A 19,587-nucleotide genomic window follows, 5' to 3' on the forward strand; every position below is an offset into this window, starting at 1 on the left:
TGAAGCTGAGCGTCACCGTCACCATGGCAACACTACACAACAGAACGACTGAACAACACATAACTGTGACATAAGTAACATTCCAGTGCGCACAGACAGTGAAGTTGGACAGCCTTTACTACAATCACTTCAAAACATAGTGAGAATGTCTCAACTACCACGAGAGAGAGAGAGAGAGAGAGAGAGAGAGAGAGAGAGAGAGAGATTGCAACTTAAACACGTTTTGTTCATGAGCAAAAAATATCTTACAAACTGAAGAGGTGCATCCTATTCATGTGTACGGAATACTCTAAATATCTTTGAAATTATCAAAAGAAATCATGTTTACATACGCACACCTTAATACATGTCTATAATATATAAAGTAGTTTTATATCTTGCCTGGGTATAAAGTTTCAAGAAGAATGACTTTGCTGCATATCTCTACGTTTAACTACATTTAACAGAAGATTATTACCGTCTCCTTTTCAGTTGTCAGATTATGATGCGGCATTCTTCTACCTATTTGTAGTATTAAAAGTGCTCAAAACTGAGCACTAAAATTTCACTCTTGCAGGAGAAATGAATTTCCTCACAAAAAAAAAAAAAAAAAAAAAAAAAAAAAAAAACTATTCTCGCAAACTGATCATTAACATAATTTCCAATTAATTTTCAATTATCTGAAGCTGGGGCTGCTTATCTCACTTTCACTTAAGAGAAAATGCAAAGAAAATGTGCCTTATCCTTAAAATAAAAACTTCATCTCATGTTCACACAAAACCCTCGCATCTCGCAGATTAGCACGGTGCTGGAGACACGTGAATAGTGATCGCGTAAGTGACTCTTGGTGCTGGAAACGTGACTGACAATTAAGGAACTATGAGTGAGGAGATCAAGTTTATCGTGGGTGAGCTGAACAAGCCGCCCTATAGTCGCAACTACAACCTCATCTCCTTTGACAGTCTGAATGCTGAGTCCTTGCTGCAGGTGGGTGGGTTGGTCATTAGTTTCCTCATGTGGATCATGCACTGCTAATATTGCTCTTATGTCTTTCCCAGTTTCCTTTTGCATATAAAATTATCATGTGCTACTATGATTTTGTGTCTTCTCCAGTTTCCTCTTTTATTAAACCATTTATTGCTGCGTGTGAATAACCCCAGTCTCCCAGCTGAAAGAAGAAGCTAGAAGATGTACCAACATGCATTTTTGACAGATTTATGAATTTTCTTTTCCTGTCTATCAGTTTACGTTTCAGTCCTCCTATCTTTATTTCTGTTTCATTCTCTATCAATCAATCTGTCAATCAGTCAGTCTAGCTGTATCTCTCAGCTTACATGTAGTTTTAGATTTGAGATGTAGCCTTTACACCAGTGGTTCCCAACCCTTTAGTGATCTAGTACCACTTGGAGGTCCTGTACAGTCGCCGCGTACCACCTGGTTCCAGAGAAACTCAATTCGATCAGATATTACTTTATTTACCATAATTTTACAAGTAAAACACACAAATGAACTAAAAAAAATTCAACTCAATTCGAGGGCTGCATCTGCTTCTTCTCCACCAGCTGGTCAATGCGGGGCATGACTTTGCTCACAGCACATCGGAAATCATTTTATTTTATGTTAGTGCCATAGGCAGTAAACATTTTTGTGAAGTAAAAAATAACTAAAAATCGTTCATGACCCCGAAAGTGCTCGCGTACCACTTGGAAGGCCCTCGCATACCACTAGTGGTACGCGTACCACAGGTTGGGAACCACTGCTTTACACTAATGGAAGCTCTAAGAGATTATATCCTTTAGTGACTTTCTTGCCCTTTCTATTTCTTCTTTCCCATCTTCCAGATGCACTTAACTTCTTTCCTTGCTTCTATTTCAGTCTGGGTGTTGATGAACAGGAAGTCCCAGTGTTTTGTTTACACACATGTACATTTCAGGTCCTCAATGATGTGTTTGCTGAGATTGACTCCAAGAACAAACTGGACATTCGGGAGGAGGAGCCAGAGCAGATGGCTGTCAGGATGCTGGGGATGCTACGAATTCTCAAGTACAGACCTCCAGATGAAGCAATGTGAGTGTGTGCAGTGTAGCCTGAGTCTCTCCAGGGCCTCTTCCATTCACACCTCACAATATGAACTGCTGTAGCTGAAGTTGTTTACTGTATGACATTTCAGGAACAATTTCCGTCAAGGGCTGGTCTCTGGGGACAAGCACGTCATCTACCCCATCCTGATGTGGCTGCTGCAGAGAATGGATGAGCTGAAGAAGAGAGCATACCTGGCCAAGTATCTGGTGAAGCTGGATGTTCCTGCAGAAATGCTCGGTGATGCAGACGTGGCTGATGTGCATGTTAAGGTATGTATGGCTCATGATTTCTGGGGGCAGATACGATAAGCAAGTCTACACTCTGACACTGCTTTATAAATTAACCTAATAACTGTGAGTGATTTTAAATGTACTAAGATGATACTAATTCAACCTTCACCTTTGTTTCAGTACGAAGAGCTCATTGACCAGTTCAAGAGTGTTCACCGGGAGTATGAGGCGCTGCGGACCAGCGGGTTCTCTACGGCAGAGCTGCGGCGGGACATCACGGCTATGGAGGAGGAGCGGGACCTGGTGCTACGCAGGATTGAGAGGATGAAGCAGAAGGTCAGCCACTAGACCAACCAACTATTGAATTAAAACTCACAATGAATCCTTCTTGAAACTCAAACTGAATTATTAGTTAAACACACAGACTCCTTATAAGTGAACAAATATTTACAAAGCTTTAGATACTGGTAAACTCTGGAATTCCCTGCCTAGCTGCTTCTGTATTTTCATCTTCTTTTGACTTGAACTCATTTAAGAGGAAGGTTTCCAGATATTTATCCCATTCTTTTGGCTAACACTCTCAGACTTGCTTGGGGACTGGCATCTAAGTGGGCATATTAGTTTAGTCGTTTTGTTGCCCTAGGACGGATTTCCCCTCTTCAATAAAATAGAAGCGGAAGTAAACTCAGCCTGTCCACATCCTGGTACTACAGGTGGAAGGAACCCCAAACAGTGATGCTATGTTGACATCAGCACGAGGTATGCGCCAGGAGAGGGAGAAACAGAAGGAGATGGTTCAGCAAAAGACCAACCTTCAGGCAGCCAGTCAGTTGTTGGAGCAGAGAATCTCCCGTCTTCAGGCACAGCTCAAGGATATTCGCAAGGCCGGTATTGGCACCACTCCTGAAGGTGAGGCATTTAATTGTTGTTGTCACCACCACTGTAATACATTATCAGAAAGATGTATTGTTGTATTCATGAGTCATCTGTGTTTGCCTTCTTGCTTTTGTGTCAATGTGAATAGAGTAAGTCATAGTGAAGGGAAGGCTGCATTTGAGGTTATAATAGTAGGGTTTGCCTCTGTTGTAATATTCTACAGACTCGGGTTTACTTTCTAACCAGGCACTGACTGACTACATTTGGCTAACACTCTTCCTTACCACTAACATGGAAACATGCAGTATAGCTACATTCTTTCACAGCAAATAAAACAGCCAAGACTTTCCTACTGCATAATTACTGACTCAACAGCCAAGACTTTCGTAATGCCTTGTTACTGACTGACTGGCTGACTACTTTCAACTTACTCTTATACTTACCACCAATATGGAACCACACAATATACTTTAATTTCCCTAGCAACATAATATAAGACAGCTCAGGCTCACTCACCCAGGGCTGCTGCAGAGGCTTGAGGAGGACATGAATGTGAACAGCTACATAGTGAAGGAGAAGCTACCCAAGGAGGTGGCAGTGAGACAGCGGCTGGTGGAGACCTTGCAGCGTGTGGCAGCTCAGCCAGCCATGGGCCAGCAGGAGATTGACCAAGTTAACAAACAGGTTGGATGTTTATCATTACTCATAGTGTTCAGGTGTCCTCTTTCAGCAGGTGTGTGTTAATTATTATTAGATGGGTAATAAACAGTGTCAGCTTCAGTGAACTGAAGTATCTGAGATCTCATTATCACTCAATGAAAAGATGTGTAAATAATCTCACAGGAGTCAGGAAACAAGTGTCTGCGTTTACTGAAATCAATACTCATTTCTGTTTCATTAATTCCTACATATAAGTGTCAAGCTTAATTTGTTATACAAAGACACACACTTTCACTGTGGTCAGTATAATGGCACATATATTTGTCAGTCATATCCGTAATTAAAAGATTTAACTTAATACTATATATATATATATATATATATATATATATATATATATATATATATATATATATATATATATATTATACAGTAAGTCCTCCTTATACGGTACTTCGTTATGCGGTAAATTCACAGTTACAGTGTTTGTTTATTACTATCCTTGTTTCTATTTTCGGTAAGAAAAATTCAGATATGGTATCCGCTTGTGTTTTGTTTACACCGTACCATAGCGCCACCACAACAATCAGTCTCTTCCTGCGTTTCTCATTGAACACCAATTAAAATCCATACAGCGTGTTTTATGTGGATATTACGAGTAAGGGATGAAATCCCTACTGTCCCTTAGCCTTGGGAGGGACATCATCTGATAGAATACATGGCAAGTGAAAGATAAATAAACAAATTTTTGTTTATTTATTTTGCGTAGTACTTTACAATTTTTATATGACTATTTTCATGTATTTTCATGTCTGTAGGGGTGACTTTCAACGTGCTGGAACATATCCCCTATTATTACATGTTATAATGGGTTTGGCATACGGTAATTTTGATTTGCGGTAAGGTTTTCATGAACGCATATATACCATATAACAAAGACTTATATATATATATATATATATATATATATATATATATATATATATAGTATACACTTAACCCTCGGCTATCACGCCGAATTGGGGCCGAAATAGCCGCGCCATAGCTGAAAACGCGATAGCCGAATTGATCTTGGCGTGAAGGCGGTTTTGGCCAATGAGCACTCAGATATCCCATGACGTCATGGCTGGGTGCACGATAGCAGGCATCTGAGGTTGCGATAATGAAATTTTAGCAGCTTTTCATGGGTGCGTGATAGCAATAAAATGCAATAGCTGAAGTCACGATAGCCAAGGGTTGACTGTATATATATGCAGTAAGCCCCCACATTTAGCAATCCTATTAGTCTGCCGAAACCATCGCTAAATTGGAATTTTGCCACATTTGAATGCTACTTTAAATAGGGAAAAATACCAATCAGTCTTTCGTCCGCCCAAAGTCCCCATTTCGAGTCCCCATTTACAGCTGCAACATCGCCACCCTCATGAGAATCAGCACCCCCCCAAACCACTAGTGGAGGCCATGGTGATAGCAAAACTCGCTAAACAGTGAGGATGGGAACACAAAAAATGAGTTCACATGCTGGATTAACAAACACAATAGCTCAAGTGTCGAGCAGGAATGCCGGAGGCACTGTGGGGCTGATGTCACGGCCAAACAGACACGCAATTGGCTCAGAGTGAGCGGGAGGCGGGACAGTGTAGCACGGTACATTCGCTAAATATGAGAGAAAATCGCTAAACTTGAGGGCTTGGCCTTTTTCCAGACATTCGCTAAATAAGGGTTTCACTAATCTGGATTTCGCTAAATTTGGGGACTTACTGTATATATATATATATATATATATATATATATATATATATATATATATATATATATATATATATATATATATATATATATATATATCACATTACTATGTGGGGTCTTATTGGTTAGTAAATGAAAGCTCTCCCCATGTCAATAAGACTGAATATGAAACTTACTACAGGTTGAACCTCCTTAATCCGGTATTCTTTCATCTGGCAACATCTGTAATCCGGCAAAATTTTTGTTTGCCGGAATTTTTGAATTGGCCGGAGTAATTTGCTGGACCACCGCTAGGACGCAGTGGCGCTGTACTGTGTTTTGGAGCCCGGGCATTCTGGGTCAAATTTGGATCAGTACCACACTGCCGCTCATTGCAAGCACCAGCCCCCAGGTGTATAAACATTTTTTTTCTGTAATATTTGCCCCTAAACATGGCTTCCAAGCGACCAGGAAGTGATAATGTTGTGTGTGAACCAAAGAAAAAGCGCAAACATATGACAATATCAGTGCAACAGAAAGAGGACCTATAGAGGAAACTAGATAAAGGTGTTTCAGTGCAGAGCCTATGCCAACAGTACAACATTGGCTCATGAACTGTCTATGATATAAAAAAGCAGAAGAATCAACTTCTCAAGTTTTATACAGTGAGTGTGAGAGCAAGAAGAACATGGAGGTTCGTAGAACACTTAAGGAGGGTAAAAGCAGTGATTTAGACAGGGCTCTCATACAGTGGTTTAAGCTTTGGCGCGCTGGTAACGTCCCTGTGTCCGGCGAGATGATAATGGCGCAGGCAAAAATTTTCCATCCTAAACTTAATTTACAATGTGTTTTTCTATATACTTCTGCATGTATATTTTCATGTACAACTATCATATATCAAAACAATGTTACAGCTGCACCTGTATAATGCAGGATAAGTACGAGTATATAGAGGGTGTTTTGGGGACCACCTATAGTTCAGAATTTTTCATGGTCTGGCAAGTCTAAGGTCCGGTGGTTGCCGGATTTGGGAGGTTCAGCCTGTATGAGCTTTGTTTTTCCTCTTTTTCCCTGACTAGAAATGTAATTACAATAATGATAAACTTGTATCAATGTAATGGTGATGATTACAGCAATGAGTTTTTTTTTTTATTTATTTAATTTTTTTCATGTAGAGTGGTCTGGGATAGGACAACTAAAATGTTATATGTGAAAAAGGCCAGCTAAAAGAGCCAGTATCTGTAGAGTATAGAGTGAAATAGGATCTCATTATTTTCTTGCACCACAGATCCAAGTCCTGAACAGTGAAATCAACAACCTAAATGAAGCACGCATGAAGGAAGTGGAGGAGGATGAAAGTCCAGAGAGCAAGGTAAGCATTGTGGAGGAAGGGGGTCGCATTCCTTCATCTCTGTAGTGGCATTACTCTGAATGGAAGAAGAGATGGTTGGTGGTGAATCTTAATTCAATTAACAAATGTAGCATTCACTTTCCTTATACATCGTTTGTTGGGAAAGCTTACAACTTAATATTACTAGTGAAGAAGTGAAAATATAAAGGAAGGTGTCTACAGTCTCCACACTCCTCTTATTTTTGTTGTCTTTTACAACAATGTGCATGGATAGCAGTGTTCTTCCAAACCAGAAGGAATTTGCAACCAGGCCATCCTACTTGTTACATGGGAGAGTATAGTAATAACTGATGTATTGCTAAACATTTTCCTCAGTGGCCTCTCTATGTTTCTTCCTTTTAGGTTGGGAAGCTGTCATTTTTTCGCCAGAATGCTGCCATCATCACCAGAAAGAAGGAACAGACGGCTGAAAAGCTGAATGAACTGCGCAGTGAAATAACAAACTACCAGGAAGAAATGAGGGTGAGTTGGGGCGTGGAAGGAGAGCAGAAGCAGAATGCATAATGGAAGTGATAAGATGAAAAGAAGAACATGGTTTAATCACATGGTAAGAAGAGAAGACTAGGAACCAATTAAAAGGGGATTCAAAGAGCATGAAAAAAAATTTATTGACAGAAGATCAAGGGGAAGATAGAGTGTGAGAAGGAGGGAAAGGAGTCACAGAGGAAGACACAAGGAGCTAAAACAACAAGAGGAGACTCACACATGGCACCAGGTACTGAGTCTTGGGAAGTGGTGAAAGGAAAAGAAATAGAGAGTGTTATAATGTGATGCAAGGCAATGTAATCATACAACTCAACTTTTTCTTTTGATAGCCATAAAACATGAATTCTTTTGACATCCACTAAAATGTATACAATGGGGTTAACTCAATAATACAGATTAGATTACGTGGAGAAATTAAGTGAGTAAAATATTCCTTGCATGTGCTGTAATAATTTTTTTTTTTTTTTTTTTCTGTCCAAGTCTGTAGGTAACTTGAAGAGTATTGGAAGCACTGTTAAGCTTTCACCCATTAGTGGTGCATGGAATTATTTATAGTGGTACCCATATTAGGGCCCATATCATGACCCAAATTTATCTTTAAACCACTTGACAAATGGCAAAGTTTCAAGGCAGTACTTGGTAGGATTCGAACCTATGCGTGGACATCTGCCTGATCCCATGCTCACCACCTTATCCACTACACCACCACCTGCAAGAATTATGTGGAGATGAAAACAAGAATGACAAGGTAAAGCATTCAAAGTATCACCAGGTGTAAAGCAGACCAGTGACAGGTGAACTAAGGGAGACACATGGTGATCTCTGAGTAAAGCACCTCATGAATAAATAAATAAATAGATAAATAAATAAGTAAATAAATAAATAGATAGATAAATAGTAAATAAATAAATAGGTAGATAAAGTTAAAATATGTGAAAACTTTAAAGAGAAGGAGGAGGAGGAGGAGGAGGAGGAGGAGGAGGAGGAGGAGGAGGAGGAGGAGGAGGAGGAGGAGGAGGAGGAAGAAGAGACTGACAGACAAATAAAAAAAAAGAACAAGAACACAGAATAAAAAAAAAAAATAATAATAATAATAAATAAAAATTACCAAGCTAAGAAAGAAAAAAACAAAACAAAAAAGGAAAGAAAGAGAAAATAAATAAAGAAACTGGTCTACAAAGCTCTGTCACCTTACATACTCCAACACTCTTCAAAGGCAACATTTCTTAGTCAATTCCTGGAACGTTAAAACAACTAAGACAGTTCACTTGAATTTATTTATGGGGTGAGGTTTCAAGGTATTCATCCCATTCTTTTGACTAACTCTTTTGACCCTATTTGGGGACTAACATCTTAGTGGGCCATTTAATTTATTGATTGTTTTGTTGCCCTTGGCCAGCCTTCCCCTTAAAAAAAAAAAAAAAAAAAAAAAAAAAAAAAAAAAAAACACAATCCACTATCCAGTTTTACGAGTACTATAAGTGGCACTCTGTAGTCAGATGCCCCTTGAATGGACCTGTATGGGAACTGGCAACTTAGTGATTTTTTTTTTTTTAACTTTCTGTTGCACATGGCTATAGTTTCCTCCTTCAAAATAAATAAATGAAATAAATAAAAAAAAATCTCCCTTGTGCATGATCCTCTCCTTGGCCACCACCTTTCAGGAAAAACAAGACCAATTGAAGCAGTTTTCGGGAGAGCAGGTGTTGCGTGGGGAGGAGTTCAAGCGTTACGTCAACAAGCTGCGGGGGAAGAGCTCAGTGTACAAGATGAAACGTGCCGAGCTGAGTGACCTGCGGGCTGAGTATGGCATCCTCAGCAGGACCGAGGAGATACTGAAGGCCAAGGATGCACAGTTGCTGGAGCAGTTGGTAAGGTATTACAGCTTACTTATAAATATATTATTCATGAGAGGCCAGACTTCCTCATGCAAATATTCTTCATGAAAGGTTGACATATTTCACCACAGTCTAACATCACATCTATACATACATTAAAGTCATTGCCCGGTGCTTGAACAGAATGCAATGGAGGCTCAGATGGGTGTGTCAGGTTTCCATGAGACTCAGGAGAGCATGGAGAAGGTGTCCTCCATGAAGGCCACCATTGATGCACGGAAGGGAGAGACTCTGGAGGAGATGTCTGGCATGGTGATGGATTTGAACAAGAAGATTGCTGAGAGAAAGGCACACTTAGCTCCCATCATCAAAGGTGAGTTATTGCTAGTAATGACCTACACACTTGGCTTCTACAGAACACTTCTTGAACTGCAGCTTTTGTTGTAGTAAGCAAAAAATCTCCACCATCCACATTCCTTTAACTGTAGGTGACACTAAAAGTCTTTCCATTCTATCTAACAATGCCTTTTAACTTTGGTATTTTAGGTATAGGAGCATGCTGCTTATAATCTTTAAGGGGAAGTAGTATTATGCTGTGCTGTGAGGAGGAGTAATGTAGGTGTGATACTGTAATGACAAAACAATCACGGTTGACCGTCATCCATCTGGGTCTTAGTGATCATCTTGGTCTAAGTGTCCTGTCTGACATTCACTACCTGGTGGTGATCTCTCATGGCTTGTCTTCAGATTAATCCCTTAGTCTTCCTGTTACACTCCAAGAAGAGCATTGCAGATACCCAGTAGTATTTTTCATGTTGAATAATTAAAGAAGTGGATCCTGTGCTTGTAATGGCAGATGAATGAAATACTCAGTAATGTGGTTGTTAAAGTTGAGTCATTAAGGTGCTTTAAAAGATTAGACAAATTTATGAATGAGGGTGAAAGGTGGAAATAGGTAGGTATGTTTATTACAGGGACTAACATATCTTATGTTCTTATTTGATAGTATGGAACATTAAGATAGGCATTAAGCTTGTGTGGTGCAGCTCATTTCAGAGCAGTTTGATATATTCAAGTGGTTCCTTTGTAGAACTTCGGCCACTGAGGCAAAAGATGCAGGACCTGACTGTGGACTACAATGAGAAGAAGCACTCCTATGACTCTGTGGCAGCTGGACTGGACTCTAACATGGCCAAGCTGGAACAAGAAGTCAAGGTGATACTCTTGATAATTTATCTATTTATTTTTCTTGCTTCATAGCAAAACAATAAAATAATATACTTTATTTCATGATTTTACATTAATCAAAACAAGTGTGTGGGTCTCTCCATAAACTGCCTGCACGGCAATCCTTGGACAATGCTGTATGGTTCTTTTCTTAGTAACTCCATTAAAACAATTTAATATATACAAACAACAATAAGTAAAATAAATAAAGGTATGTGAATGAATAAAATAAAAAATAAAGTAAAACTAGAACAAATTTATATAAATCAGTGAATATAAATTAAAAGTTAAAGAAAATATAAGGAATTAAAAGACAACATGTAAACAAATATTTGTAATGTGGTTGGCTTGCAAATTCAGGGTAGTGAGAGGGAACAAATTATGTGTAAGAAGAGATTTTAAGTAACAGAATCTTTTTATTTCAGAATCTTATAAAAAACATTAAGAATCTTACTACAGCAAAAGGCAGTACAGCAGCTTTGTCCATAATATTAAAGGAAGGTTAGGTTTACCTGTGTAAGGTCAGGCATAAATACTATGTATGTACAGTAAGCCCCTGCACTTGGCGAATCTCAGCCTGGCGAAATTCATTTTTGGCTGTAGGGTGGCCACAGACCACCAAGTGCATGCTTGGTGAAGCACACATGTGAACAATAACATCAAAAATAGAGAAAGTATTGAAAGTTTAGAAGTAAATGGAGTATGCAGTGAAGATCCCAGGGAAATGGCAGAGGCTATGAATGGATGCTTTCGGAAGGTATTCACAAAGGAGACTGCTTTTGACAAACCACTGGTAATGGAACAGAAAGGGATTATGAAGGAGTTTCAAGTAACTGTGGAGGAGATCAAGAACATGATGGGGAGTTTAGAAGTGAGAAAAGCTGTGGGACCTGATGGGGTATCAGGATGGATTTTAAGAGAATGCAGGGAGCAATTGGCAGAAAAAGTTTGTGAAGTAATTGATGCCTCATTAAGGGAAGGTGTAGTGCCCCAAGACTGGAAAAGAGCTAACATTGTCCCAATCTATAAATCAGGTAACAAGAGAGACCCATTGAACTATAGACCAGTGTCACTTACAAGTGTGGTAGCTAAGATGTGTGAGAGGGTGGTGAAGAATAGATGGACAGACTTCTTGGAGAAAAATGACATACTTTGTGAGTGTCAATTTGGTTTTAGAAAAGGGCGTTCATGCACGACAAACCTGATATGTTACTATTCGAGGGTGATAGATGTAATACAGGAAAGAGATGGTTGGGCTGATGGAATATATCTGGATTTAAAAAGGCCTTTGATAAGGTACCACACCAGAGACTGATCTGGAAACTTGAAATGGTAGGAGGAGTGCATGGCAGTTTACTAAAATGGATGGAAGACTTTTGGTAGGAAGAGAAATGAGAACAATAATTAAGGACAGACCATCAGAATGGGGATTGGTGGAGAGTGGAGTTCCACAGGGATCAGTGTTGGCACCAGTAATGTTCGCGGTCTACATAAATGACATGGTGGATGGGGTGTCCAGTTATGTGAGCCTATTTGCAGACGATGCAAAATTGTTAAGAAAAGTGAGATGTGACAAAGATTGCGAACTACTCCAGGAAGACTTGGACAGAATATGGAAATGGAGCTGTACATGGCAAATGGAGTTCAACACGACAAAATGCAAGAAAATAGAGTTTGGCAAGAGTGAAAGAAGAATCAGGAGTATGTACAAGATAGGAAATGAAGACATAAAACCAGTCATGAAGAAAAAGACCTTGGGGTGACAATTACCAATGACCTATCGCCAGAGAGACATATAAACAAAATAATTGGAGAAGTATTGAACTTATTGAGGAACATAAGAGTGGCGTTCGTATATTTAGATGAAGAAATGATGAAGAAAATAATTACTGCAATGATAAGACCGAGGCTTGAATATGCAACAATACAGTGGGCTCGAACTTAAAGAAACACATAAGGAAACTAGAGAAAGTACAGAGGGCTGCAACAAAATGGTGCCTGACTTAAGAGATTTGACTTATGAAGACAGACTGAAAAGAATGCAACTTCCAACCCTGGAAAACAGAGAGAAAGGGGAGACCTGATAGCAATATACAGAGTGATGATTGGCATGGAAAAAATGGATAGGGAAGATCTGTGTATGTGGAATGGAAGAATGTCGAGAGGGCATGGGAAAAACTAAAATGGCCACTTATAGGAGAGATGTGAAAAAATATAGCTTCCCTCATAGAAGGGTGGAAGCATGGAATAGTTTAGACGTGGAAGTGGTCAACGCAAGGAATATTCATGATTTTAAGAAAAAGCTGGACATTAATAGATATGGAGACGGGACAACACGAGCATAGCTCTTTTCCCGTATGTTACAATTAGATAAATACAATTAGGTAAATACACAGCTCTCCTGTGACGTCAGACCTCTCTCTAAACCTATCAGAACGCAGTGTGAGAGTCCCCTTCATCCATTTTTTTTGTGCTACCCTCTGTTCTGCTAGTGTGGGAACAATTTCTGGCCTCTACTAGTGCAACAGGTGGTACCGGTGGGGGTAAGGACAATGGTGGTGACGACAAGAACGAAAGTGGGCGAGGGAAACGGGAGGAAAAACAGGAGTACAGACAAGGAAAGCATCACAAATGCTTGTTTATTGGTCTATTTTGTAGCTACATGTGTTCTAATATGTGAAGGCAAAAGATTTTATTTCAGCTCGAAAGATAGTATTTTAGGGGTCAAAAGAGGGACTTTGACAATGACTAAAGACTGACTGAGACATTTTTCAAGCAATTTATACGGTATAAAGAACTCGTGTTTGGCGAAACTCACATTTGGCGGTAGTTTCACCAGACTAATTAATTCGGCAAATCGGGGGGCTTACTGTACTTTATTTGTACCACTTTGTTCCTATGCACCTGCCAGGGTCTGCGAGATGAGGTGATCAAGTCAGAGACTCAATTCCAACTGCAGGCAGCTGAGAAGGAGATCCTGAGCTTCAAACAACAACAAGCAAGTGAAGAGATCAAACTGTATCTTTCCAATGATCCTCAAGACAAAAAGAAATCCCTAAGGTGAGAAAGTATTTCTTTCTCCACAAGTAGTTTTCCTAGTGTGTGTCATACAACCCAAAACTCAATTTACAAATAAATGACAAACAATTTTTTTCTAAGTTATTGACAAAATAATTGTCTTTTATTCTGATTTATAAAAACATTGATCTTTTTCCACTCGTGAATATAGGCCTAAAAAAGAAAAACAAAGAAATCACTAAAAATAAAAATGCATGATTAATCCTAATTTTCAAGTGAAAAAATACTCATTTGCACACAGAGATTTAGCTGTACAGTGGCACTTGCTATGTGGTGCAGGAGGCACGGATGCATAGTAAACCCTCTCCACTTACTACAGCAGTCCATACATAGAGATAAAGATGAGCATGCTACAAAGGAGGAAGGATCTGTGAGGCACACTTCCCCATGAGTCTCTGTTGCAGGGAGCAGCTGGTCACCAACATAGCAGAGCAGGAACGACTTGGCCGTCTCCTGCGGGAGGACCAGAAGGCAGTGAAGGACCTGGTGCAGACGTCTGCCAAGCAGCTCGGGATGTGGCGTGATGTTGTTAAGTATGTTCCTGGTGCCTTGGTGCATTGCCTGGTGTGGTGCAAGTCTTCTTTTATTCCCTTCCATCCAAATTGTGTGTGTCATTTTGTCGGTGCAAGTCTTCTTTACTTCCTTCCATCCCAACTGCATGTCTCATTTTGTTGGTACAAGTTTTCTTTATTCCTTTCCATCCTAATTGTGTGTCTCATTTTGTTAGTGAAGGTCTTCTTTTCATCCTTTTATTTTATTTATTTTGTTTATGTAGTCTCGATTTTATTTTTTCAATTTTTGACTCTTGTGTCTTGATGGATATGTCTCTAATTTTCTTCCTTCCATTCTCAGTTGCCTTCCCATTTCATAAGGATGTCATTTACTTCTGCAGATCATGATTAACTTCCTACAGCTTGCCATCACTTGTCTCATGTCTGTATGAATGTGTATTAACTTACTTGTGATATACAGTGTCTAAGCCCTCTCTTTATCTATATCTATCCAGTCTTTTTTTCAATTGATGTACAGTTTCTGCCTTTATATCTTTTTCTTTTAGTTAATTTCTAAAATTTGCACAGTACTACTTATATAAGAAAGAAACTATATTTTTCTAACATCTCTCAGACATCTTCCCTTCCTCAATTTTTTTACTAAGCGATCTTGTGCTTTGAATGTCATATTCCTCTCTCAGGATCAGTTTCTCATTCATTTGATCCATTCCTTTCATCAATTTATAAACTTGTATCAGATCCCATGTCTCCCTTCTCTGTTCCAGAGTTGGTAGATCCATAGCCTTTAGTCTCTCCTCATGTCATCCCTTCAAATTCTGGAACCATTCTTGTAGCCATTTTTTGTAGTCTCTCCAACTTCCTTATGTATTTCTTCTTGTGAGGGGTCCACACAACTCCTGGGTCTTATTATAGTACTTATCAATTTCTTCATCATTTCTTTGTCCATGTAGTGAAATACTATTCCAATATTCCTTAGCAAATTATGTGTCTCTCTGAAAATTTTATCAATATGGCTTACCTGTTGATTGTTTTCTTTCATCGTCACTCCTAGGTCCTTTTTTACTTTCTTCAGTTCTACTCCATCTCCCATCTTATAGATTCCCACTGGTCGTCTTTCACTCTCTCCTATTTCCATGACATGGCTTTTGTCCACATTGAATTCCATCTCCCACTTCTTACTCCATTTCCAAATCTTATTTAGGTCTTCCAGCAGTATTTCACAATCCTCTTTTTGCTGTATAACTCTGCACAGTTTCACATCGTCCACAAACAGATTTATGTAACTGTTCACATCCTCTGGCATGTCATTTATATATGTATTTACCTATTTGTATTTACCTATTTGTGTATTACAGAGCCCGAGCTAAGCTCTCTGTGTCCTGTCTCCTTGTCCATTCCTGTCATATCTCTCTTTCATCTGATTGACACACACCGCGTCAACGACATGACTGCTCAGTTTATTCCACTTATCAATGCTACGATGCGGGAAACTGTATTTTCTCACGTCATTTAGACAGATGTCCTTTATTAGCTTTTTTCCATGTCCTCGGAGATAATTACTTGTGGTCACCTTTATCAACTCTCTATCCAGTATGTCAATCTTGTTCACCAATTTATACATAGTTATCATGTCTCCTCTTGTTCTTCTCTCTTCTAATGTGGTCAGCCCCAGCTTCCTCAGTCTTTCCTCACAGTCTAACTCCCTGAGTCCTGGTACCATCCTTGTTGCCAGCCTTTGTACCCTTTCTTTCTACCTTCTTCACATTTTTCTTCATATGTGGTGGCCAGACACATGCTGCATATTCTAGCTGTGTGTGTGTGTGTGTGTGTGTGTGTGTGTGTGTGTGTGTGTGTGTGTGTGTGTGTGTGTGTGTGTGTGTGTGTGTGTGTGTGTGTGTGTGTGAGATTTACCATGGTTGTCTGCTGGTCACCCAGCTAGCCTTCCCCGTTATGAAGCGAGCTCAGAGGTCATAGACTGATCTTCGGGTAGGACTGAGATCATAACACACTCCACACACCGGGAAAGTGAGGCCACAACCCCTCAAGTTACATCCCGTACCTATTTACTGTTAGGTGAACAGGGGCTACACATTAAGGGTTGATTCACACCATAGGTTCGATCGTGCTCCGCTCTCGCTCCAGTCTCGGTCCGGTCCAGTAATGTTTAATGCATTTCAATGTAAGCATTCACACTGGCGGTAACAGTTCGCTCTCGCTCCAGTCGTGATACATTCAAAAGATATTTTGACTGGAGCGAGACCGGACTGTTGCAGCCAGTGTGAACTAGCAACGGTCCGCTCCAGTCATGATTCAGCCTTTGTATGGGGAAATGTTTCTGCCTTTCATCCTATAAAACATGGAGGATCAGAAGAAAACACTACAATGGGATCATGCAAAAGGTGGATAAATAATTAGATAGAGAATAAAATTTTATTTATCACTAATATAAGGATAATTTTTACAGTTGGCATATATATATATATATATATATATATATATATATATATATATATATATATATATATATATATATATATATATATATATATATATATATATATATATATATATATATATATATATATATATATATATATATATATATATATATATATATATATATATATATATATATATATATATGAGTACACTGGAAAAAATATGCAAAAGTTAATTACATCTTGTGGTTTTCATCCTCAATTTTTAGAGTAGTTTTTTTTCAAATGTTCCAATGTTCACAAGTAGTTGAAAAATTTAGTCTCATCATCAATATGATGAGGATATAAAGTATGGAACTCTCCTTCACTCTTTCTATCTTTCAGCATAGGATGAACCCACAATCTACTTTTTTGCTTTCTTTCTTCTTCGTTAAGTGCAGTGGCGATCACTGCCAAATTGGATGGAGAAAAGTCACTCATCCTCCGTCACTGGTGGTGTGACTTCCACTAGTGTTGAAGGAGAGGAAGGGATGGGACCGATAGCGGAGCGAGAGCAGATCGTACATGTGAATGCACCAGGACCTTGACCGGAGTGAGATTGGAGCGAGAGCGAAGCCAGACCGGACCGATAGTGTGAATCAACCCTAAGAGGTTTGCCCATTTGCCTCGCTGCTTTCCAGGACTCGAACCTGAACCCTCTCAGTTGTGAGCCGAGCGTGCTAACCACTACTCTATACGGTGTGTGTGTGTGTGTGTGTGTGTGCTTCAGAATTTTTGTCTCCTATTCTTCCATGTGTTCACTATCCCTCCCGCTCAGCCTGCGACCTTACCTCGTACAGAAAGGATTACATCCATCAGTTTGGCCTTTGCATGGATACTTGATGGTCACGCAATCTCCACCATACAGGTTATGTACTTCCAATGTATAAGAAGGATTGTTACCACCCGCATGGACATGGACATGCGAATGGAGTATCATCATGGGGCTCATAGTGTCCTGTCTCCATGTCTCCATTTATCCAATCTTTCCTTAAAGTTATGCACATTATGTGCTGTAACAACTTCATTATTCAATGCATTCCACTTCTCCACCGTTCTGTGTGGAAAATTGTATTTTTCCAGTATGGTTCACACACTGCTTCATCCTAATCTTCTTTACACGTCCTCTTGTTCTTCCATCTTCTTTTGTCACCAGCACCAGGTCTTTCTTGTCTATCTTTTCAATGCCACTGACTACCTTTTACACTGTTATTAGGTCCCCTCATTCTCTTCTATCTTGTAAGGTTGGTAGTCCCATTTCCTTCAGTTGCTCTTCATATGTTAGGTCTTTTAGTTCCGGCACCATCTTTGTAGCAATCTTCTGTATCCTTTCTAATCTTCTTATATCCTTTTTAGAGCTCAGAGACCCACACCACTGCTGCATGTTCCAGCTTTGGATGTATCATTCTTGTGATGATTTTTTTCATCATATCTTTGTCCATGTATTGAAATGCCACTCTCATATTTGTCAACATTTTATATAATAATCCAAATATCTCGCTTATATGTTTTTCAGGGTTCAAATTTTCCTGTATAATCACTCCCTCATCTTTGTGTGTGTGTGTGTGTGTGTGTGTGTGTGTGTGTGTGTGTGTGTGTGTGTGTGTGTGTTTCACCTCGGTTGCCTGCTGGTCACCCAGCCAGTCTTCCCCATTACGGAGCGAGCTCAGAGCTCATAGAGCTCATAGACCAATCTTCGGGTAGGACTGAGGCCACATCAACACACAACACACACCGGGAAAGCAAGGCCACAACCCCTCGAGTTACATCCTGTACTTATTTACTGCTAGGTGAACAGGGGCCACACATTAAGAGGCTTGCCCATTTGCCTCCACTTACCGTGTGTGTAATTCACTGTTTGATCTGCTGCAGTCTCTGACGAGACATTACCTACGTTACCCTACGAAACGAGCTCAAAGCTCATTATTTCCGATCTTCGGATAGGCCTGAGACCAGGCACACACCACACACCGGGACAACAAGGTCACAACTCCTCGATTTACATCCCGTACCTACTCACTGCTAGGTGAACAGGGGCTACCCTACGGAACGAGCTCAAAGCTCATTATTTCCGATCTTCGGATAGGCCTGAGACCAGGCACACACCACACACCGGGACAACAAGGTCACAACTCCTCGATTTACATCCCGTACCTACTCACTGCTAGGTGAATAGGGGCTACACGTGAAAGGAGACACACCCAAATATCTCCGGGGAATTGAACCCCGATCCTCTGGCTTAGCGCTCTAACCACTGAGCTCAGAGCTCATAGACCAATCTTCGGGTAGGACTGAGGCCACATCAACACACAACACACACCGGGAAAGCAAGGTCACAACCCCTCGAGTTACATCCTGTACTTATTTACTGCTAGGTGAACAGGGGCCACACATTAAGAGGCTTGCCCATTTGCCTCGCCGCTTACCGTGTACAACCCCTCGAGTTACATCCTGTACTTATTTACTGCTAGATGAACAGGGGCCACACATTAAGAGGCTTGCCCATTTGCCTCGCCGCTTACCGTGTGTGTGTGTGTGTGTGTGTGTGTAATTACACTTAGTTGTATTTACCTGGTTGTAGTTTTACCTGTGTGTGTGTGTGTGTGTGTGTAATTCACCTTGGTCGTCTGTTGGTCACCCAGCTTCCCCATTACGGAGCGAGCTCAGAACTCATAGACCGATTTTTGGGTAGGACTAAGACCACATCAACACACAGCACACACTGGGAAAGCGAGGCCACCACCCCTCGAGTTGCATCCCGTACCTATTTACTGCTAGGTGAACAGGGGCCACATATTATAGAGGCTTGCCCATTTGCCTCGCCGCTTACCGGGACTCGAACCCGGCCTTCTCGATTGTGAGTCGAGCGTGCTAACCACTACACTACGCGGTGTGTGTGTGTGTGTGTGTAATTCACCACAGTCGCCTGCTGGTCACCCAGCCAGTCTTCCCCATTACGGAGCGAGCTCAGAGCTTATAGACCGATCTTCGGGTAGGACTGAG

At 40.2% G+C, this 19,587-nt stretch overlaps 1 protein-coding gene across 2 annotated transcripts in view; it reads left to right on the forward strand.

The window, feature by feature from the left end:
* Positions 1–25: 25 nt before the first annotated feature.
* The window catches only part of LOC123515766 (intraflagellar transport protein 81 homolog), a 21,341-nt gene continuing 1,779 nt past the window's right edge, over positions 26–19,587 (forward strand). The window contains exons 1-14 of one of the 2 annotated variants that reach the window (XM_045274626.1): positions 26–139; positions 776–966; positions 1,913–2,046; positions 2,150–2,330; positions 2,472–2,627; positions 3,005–3,200; positions 3,688–3,851; positions 6,844–6,927; positions 7,309–7,428; positions 9,117–9,323; positions 9,474–9,663; positions 10,381–10,505; positions 13,429–13,577; positions 14,000–14,128. In XM_045274626.1, coding sequence (XP_045130561.1) covers positions 859–966; positions 1,913–2,046; positions 2,150–2,330; positions 2,472–2,627; positions 3,005–3,200; positions 3,688–3,851; positions 6,844–6,927; positions 7,309–7,428; positions 9,117–9,323; positions 9,474–9,663; positions 10,381–10,505; positions 13,429–13,577; positions 14,000–14,128 — 1,943 coding nt within the window. In that variant the 5' untranslated portion in view covers positions 26–139; positions 776–858. Of the gene's footprint in view, positions 140–179; positions 261–775; positions 967–1,912; positions 2,047–2,149; positions 2,331–2,471; positions 2,628–3,004; positions 3,201–3,687; positions 3,852–6,843; positions 6,928–7,308; positions 7,429–9,116; positions 9,324–9,473; positions 9,664–10,380; positions 10,506–13,428; positions 13,578–13,999; positions 14,129–19,587 lie in introns of those variants that run through there. The other variant, XM_045274627.1, reaches the window with a different exon arrangement.

Source organism: Portunus trituberculatus, chromosome 39 (assembly GCF_017591435.1).
Source record: "Portunus trituberculatus isolate SZX2019 chromosome 39, ASM1759143v1, whole genome shotgun sequence".
Taxonomy (NCBI): Eukaryota; Metazoa; Arthropoda; class Malacostraca; order Decapoda; family Portunidae; genus Portunus; species Portunus trituberculatus.